General features: G+C 42.4%; 1 protein-coding gene across 1 annotated transcript in view; it reads right to left on the bottom strand.

Annotated features, from left to right (window-relative positions):
- The window catches only part of LOC130116876 (rho GTPase-activating protein 26-like), a 169351-nt gene extending 162393 nt beyond the window's left edge, over positions 1–6958 (bottom strand). Inside the window, exon 1 of the mRNA XM_056284964.1 lies at positions 6726–6958. Within this exon, the coding sequence (XP_056140939.1) occupies positions 6726–6879 (154 nt within the window). The 5' untranslated portion in view covers positions 6880–6958. The remainder of the gene's footprint in view (positions 1–6725) is intronic.
- Between the last annotated feature and the right edge of the window lie 70 nt (positions 6959–7028).

Genomic DNA, 7028 nt, shown 5'->3' on the forward strand with positions numbered 1-7028 from the left:
CCTTTAACCAATTATAATCTGAGCAATTGTTTTAGTGACTTATCAGGTAAATATAGAAAACACCTGCTGGTTGTAGCTTCACAAATATAAAGGTTTGCTTCCTTTTTTCTGATTCAAATAAATACTTTAGGGTGTTATCCAAAGGAATTGAATCAAGTGCAACTGGACTTGGTTATATATCTGTGAAGACGTTTTTGCCTCTCATCCAAGAGGCTTCATCAGTTCGTGCCTTTCTGACTAGACCAAGATAGTCTGACTGGCTGGTGATGAAACTCAGATATTTATCCTCTTTGGAGTAGTTATCAGAGCTCTGATAACTACTCCAAAGAGGATAAATATCTGAGTCAGAAAGGCACGAACTGATGAAGCCTCTTGGATGAGAGGCGAAACGTCTTGACGGATATATAACCAAGTCCAGTTGCACTTGATTCAATTCCTTTGGATAACTATGACCTGGATGAATGAGAACATTCACAGACACTTTAGGGTGTTTTTAGGGGGGCTGCTTATGAACTTTAAATTTGGGCTCTGGGAACTTGGAGTGGGAATTTGTCATTGTTTGAGTTTTTTACAGAATAAATAGTTAATTGATGAATAAGAAATAAAATGAAGAGAATGGTCAATAACGAAAAGTTGCAGCCCTAGACTTAAACGCACACGGTGCAAAACCCAATGCACACAAGGACACATATATCACTGTATGTCCATCTCGCTAACTTATTCTCCATCTATCAGTACGTGTCTCCCTCTTCGTCTCTCTCTTCATCCCCAACTCTCCAATAGTGTGTGTTTTCTTATTAAATCCTCCATCTGGCATCACCACCTTATCAGCCTGTTGTAGGACAAAATATGCACTCTCTCAGGTTACACAATATGGGCCCTGGACACAAACACCAAAAAGACCTTTCACCAGGACTGCCTTCAAGCCTGTAATGCCAGAGCACACTGTAAAGATAACCCATGGTAACACTTTAACGTGGAATAAATCCTTATCAAAGTCATTGTAATGTCACAATGCATTTACTAAGAAAATGAGAGTGCTTCAGAAAAAAACAAGTAGATTCTTCGTATTGTTTTTCAATAGCCTTCCAACCGGGTACGATCTGTCACAAGGAAATTAGGTTGACTAAAATGGAAGAACATCCCAAGAACATGACAGTCCAAGAGTCAGCTGAGACCAAGCAAAGCAGTGAAGCCTGCGTATCGTTTAAAACGAGTGATGGTGGGGGTGATGGTTCAAGAAAGACCTGTCGACGATTACCTCCAACAACTCTATACCACCATCAGTGAAAAGAAAATGGAATTCTTTTCTCGAGAGATGAAGAAAGCGAGGGAAACTGAGCGAGCGATAAAGCCGGGCACAAATGAGAGCGAACCTAAGTCAGGCACTCAATTTTAGGTAGGTCTCCACGATTTAAAAGGGTCCAAGAGGACTAACATTGAGCTGGCGTTGCTTCTTCTTGGCCAGCATATAAATTCAACAGTAATTCTAATAGCTCCTCACGAAAACAAAATGTCTTGTTCATTCTCTCGCCTCTCGCCAATTTGAAGGGTGAACCAGGTGACATTGAAGTAGCGCGATGGGATTTAAATGTCTTAATTTCACAAAACACCACTACTTGTCCCCAAAGTGGTCACGAATTGACTAAAATGCAAATTGTTACACTTCTCTGACACTACACACTAGTATCTGCATCTACCCTAAAGTATATTTTCTCATGTTGCATGAGTCAAGGCCTTGAAAACTATTTGACAAGAGCACTCGAAGAGCACAAACCTCCACCAAGGCTGAACAGTTCTCATCAACAGCACCCCACACCTGTACCTTCTAGTCATTCCACCAAGCAATTTCTATGGAGAAAGCTGAATTGACTGTTCCTTTGCACCCATCTGCACACAAACTTTAATCAGAATCCATCCATCTTTATTTTTTATTGTTATTTATTTATTTGTTTGTTTGTTTGTTTATTTATCTATTTTGGTATTATTCTCTGACAAAGACAGATGAGGGGGAAAAAACAACCACCTTGGCAAAGGCAACTATGGAAAATTATCTTTAGGACAGCACATTCATTCATTTCACGCACATTCTGGTTCTAAAGAAAACAAACACCCTGCCGTTCTGTCAAGTCACGTCACCCATTTCATTGTGGGTAGGTGACGCCCTGGTTGTCATATTCCTCTTGACACCTGTGTCAGGACAACTTGTTTCAGTGTCATATAAGCCTTCGTAACATGGCGTCTGGGTTCTGTTACAGCACCGGCAACTGCCTAGCTGGTAATTAGGGTTTGTGTGGATGATAAAGCTGTGACATGTTAGAGGTGGAGCAGAGAGCCAAGCATTTAAACCGGCTATGTAATAACAGGCTGGCTCTGGCAAAATGTCTGGTTAACAAACACATATGCACAGGCGTACACACACACACAAAGGAATAGCTTGCCTTAAAGTGTCTTTGTGTTTGTGTCTATGTGCATGCATCTACATGGGCTAGTTAGATGTACTGGTTTGTGACCTTACAAATACACTCTAAAGTGAGGTTTTGTGGATTTCCGAGTCCAAACTGAAAGAGTATGCCTCTGTGTGTGTGTGTGTGTGTGTGTGTGTGTGTGTGTGTGTGTGTGTGTGTGTGTGTGTGTGCGTGTGTGCGTGCGTGCGTGCGTCCGTGCGTGCGTGCGTGTGTACGCTTATGAAGATGTGCCTATATGCCCTATTCCAGTTTCATACCCACAAACAGGATGAAGACTCGACACATTTACGACAGAGACAGTTATATGTGACAGACAGACGGGCAGACAGTCTGACTTTCTGTATGTGCAAACTTGAGCTTAAAGCTGCAGTAGGTAATATTGAACATTCTAATGCAATTCCTTCCACCTCTCTCTCTCTGCTGCCTCGTATCACTCCGCTAAGCCCCTCCCACTAAATGACCACCGCATCGCTCTTTAGCCCTTACACTCGTGTAAGTGAGACTTGTGAAACTTGTATCGTAGTTGAAATTTATATTTTTTTAGTGAATCTCTTAGTTACACTAATATTGTTACTGTGACGTATCCATTTCGAGTTGGTCTTGTTGATTTTTAGGGTTAGGGTTACAACCACAAGTGACCAGTGGGGCAGGGCAGACGTGAATTGATCTCGCACACGCACATTTGCATTTGTAGAACAGCCAATAGGAGCGCCCTCTCTCTGAAATGACCCATGATTGGCTAAAATCTTCTGTCCCAGGCTGGATTTTTTTTTAAACCTGAGTACAGAGCCAAGAGGAGGTGTAGAAGTGTAGTTTTCTCTCAAAATACTTAAGTTACTACAATAGAATAAAAAGTAATTATATAATTTTTGCTGAATGATGCTATGAAAAACTAAAATTGAATTAGGTTTCCTTTATTAATCCCCTTGGGGAAATTCAGTGACTGCAAATTAACCCATCCGAGCGGTGATCTGTGTAGTAGCAGTGGGCTGCCACCTTCATGCTGTGCCTGGGGACCAACTCCAGTTCTTCTTTCCATTGCCTTGGTCAGGGGCACAGACAGGAGCATTAACCCCAACATAATGTCTTTTTGATGGTGGGGGAAACCAGAGCACCTGATGAAACCCCGCCACAGACACAGGGAGAACATGCAAAGTCCAAACAGAGGACGACCTGGATGACCCCCAAAAGATTGGACAACCCCGGGGTTCTAACCCAGGTTCTTCTTGCTGTGAGGCGACAGTGCTAACCACTGGGCCACCGTGCCGCCCAAAAAACACTACCTACCCCAGTTTTAAAGTACAAAGCAACCAGATGGTAAATCAAAGTGTCCAATACACACTTAATGGTGTGTCGACATGTATAACTATACTATCACCATATAATTTGTCAGTTGGTTAAAAAGAGAATTGCTGCAGAATGACAGTTCATTATGCAGCGTAAAAAGGGATCTAAGTTGCATGGCACATGGTGATCATAAATGAGGAGCTTTCCCTTTCTGGAGTAACATGCATGTTTGTGGTTACAATAACAACATGTGATGGTTGTCGAGGGACTTTGAGACGCTCTTGATGAACTAATTAGAAACTATCAAAAACCAACAGCAGGCGTTTTCCTTAACCACCAGCCACCCTTTCGAGCGTCTGACAGACAGAATATTCCTGGTTGGTGCATGATGTGCACTGAATGTGTGCTTACAAAAAAATGGAGCAATGACTAGTCCATGTATTTTCCAGGTGAGAGACAACATCAAAATAAGGATGAAGGTCTACACAACACATGGATTCAGCTTGTCAACACCGCTATACAGTCAAACGCTTACAGTTCATAATCCTTTCGAGGTTTCTGACCACTGACACCACATTTATCAAAATATATTTTACCTCATCACCAATTAGTGGTGTTTGTAGGTTTTTATTTTCACTAAAAGCACTTTGGTAAAGTTCTCTTGGCCAATACTGAGCTCATTTTCAGCATTGAAAGGTTTCACCTGGTAGGAGGCATGTAGACCTATCTACTGCTCAAAAAATGTGATTTAGGGTTTAATTACGACCTAAAATTACAATTGCTTACTAAAATGAATCATGTCAGAATGTTCTAGTTTATCAGCAGCAGTCAACAATACTACTACACAGCAACTACTTTCTCTGAAAATTGTTAGGCTATTTAGGAAGGTGGAGGCTTTGCTGAGCGTATAGGCTTTCTTTCAACAACACTCTGCTACTGTACGATTACAATGGCAAACTATCTGGCAAGTTCTATCTGTCATTCTCTCTCTCTCTCTCTCTCTCTCTCTCTCTCTCTCTCTTTTTGACCTCAGCAAATCAGGTCATGCCATTTGATTTCTAGATCGCACTAATGGACAATAGCAGAATTGTCAGGGTTGCAACATGACAGCTGAAAGGGCTTTTCCATGATAAAGAGCTGAGCCCCCCTATTGATGGTCTGGTTTAGAGGGAACATAGATGATAAAAGTGATGGAAAGTTCCAGTAATCTGTAAGTTACAGCGTGCCTACACTGAACTTTCCAGAGTTTGTCCTTATTATCATAATCTGTGATAATAGTATCATGCAACTCATGCAGCGCCTCAAGTTATAGTTGGGGATTGAGGGGGCTCGTTTTGTTTCACCGTTAGATGTTTTGGGTTTGAAGTAATGCTGCACTTTCAAGGCTGCTGCAAAACAAGATGATAACTAGGGATGCATGAAAGTCAACTTTTTTCCAAGTCGACTACTTGGGAGGTTGCACAACTAGTAGACTAATTGGACTCAGGGAGACTTATTAATTAGGCTCTGCTACGCCTGGACCAACTTGCCTCAGTGAAGACTTGTGATTATCAGGGCCTACACACAGATGCATGTATAGGTACTGATTTATCATTAATCTATGTTTGTTTTTTTGCACCATAATTTCATTTGCACATAATGTGTCACAGCTTTCTACCAACAAGCCTTTTCCCTCTCTAAAAAGTGATATCGCCTAAATGACACAGGACTAATCTACATGTATTTGGGTGATCTATTTAATTACTATAAGGGATTAAGAAAAACTGGTAAAATTAATCTGGAATGTTGTAGGTGAGGGGGGAAAAATCATAGATCTAAAAAAGGAGGTTGACGCATTAGTCGACCATTCTGACCCATTCCTACTGGTAACACAAATCCCTACTAGTAACACAAATCCATACTGGTCACACAAATCCCTACTGGTAACACAAATCCCTACTGGTAGTACACCAAGTGTTGCTGGAGCGTTGTTTGCCACAAGTTGCAACAGCCCTTCGCTACTGCTTAACCTCTGACCTGGCTGCTGACAGAGATGATGGATTAAGACCTCTAAAATTCAAATGTACATATTGTGATGTGAAACATATTACAGTCTCCTGTGGTAAACACCTTTTTTTTCCCCTTAAAAACATGTCCATACTGGTTATTGTTACACCAACAAGCAAAAGAACCAAGACCAGAGTAATAATAATAAGAATAATAATAATAATAATAATAAGCAACATTCAAATCAATTCATGTGTCTCAATGCAGCTGGCTTTCTCCAAAACCCAAATAGGACCAAGAGCACTTCAGAAGTGAATTTATGTGGACAATCTTAAAATAACTGAGGTCCACCTTAAAACTGTCTGAAAACGTGAAAGTCGGCAGCATCTGCAGCGAAGGCTGACGTTCTTCAAATTGCGAGGACCTACCATTCTTACTTGATGGCCAGTCAGTTACCTCTGTAACGTAACCAGCCCTCTGATAGGGTCAAACGTGCCCGGCAAACCCAGAGGACACTCGCCTCCATTCAGCCGCCCTGCCTGCCTCTTAATCTAGCATGAGATTTACGTCCTTTAAAAAGGTCGTACCCCCCCCCCCCGCTATGCTTAAGAGACACATGCCCGCACATGGTCGTGTCAACTTCGTCAAAAGAGCCGCTGACTAAAATCCGTGTAGGAAACAGGAGAAGATAAAGCGAAGCAGCGGTGGCTGAAACTTGTGTGTTGGTCAGTGCGGACGTATGTCCCATACACAATATAATGACGTGCATCTGTCAGTTGCATGGGAGAAAGTGTGTTTGTAGACCATCAGATGTTTCGGTAGATTAGCTCGCTCGCTCTCTCTCTCTCTCTCTCTCTCTCTCTCTCTCTCTCCTCTCTCTCTCTCTCTCTCTCTCTCTCTCTCTCTCTCTCTCTCTCTCTCTCTCTCTCTCTCTCACACACACACACACACACACACGCACACACACACACTGGTTTCACGTACTTTTCAGAGCCTGGATCAGCGCCTTCCCGTCTTTAATCAGCTCCTTGATGAACTTGCTCGTCTTGTCCAGCTCCAGCTCATGAGACTTGAGCCGCTCTCGGAAGTGCGGGCTGTCCAGATAGCAGTCACTGAACTCCAGGGCGGGTAGTCCCATGTTTCCACTCGCCACTATCAGAGCAACCTACGACCCGGCAAGCTACGGGGGTAGAAAAAAAGAAGAAAAAAAGGGGGGATAAATAGGGAGATGAAGGTGGAGGAAAATCCTTGACCTCAACCACTGCGACTACAGCTCCCTGCTGCTAG

Source organism: Lampris incognitus, chromosome 8 (assembly GCF_029633865.1).
Source record: "Lampris incognitus isolate fLamInc1 chromosome 8, fLamInc1.hap2, whole genome shotgun sequence".
Lineage (NCBI taxonomy): Eukaryota > Metazoa > Chordata > Actinopteri > Lampriformes > Lampridae > Lampris > Lampris incognitus.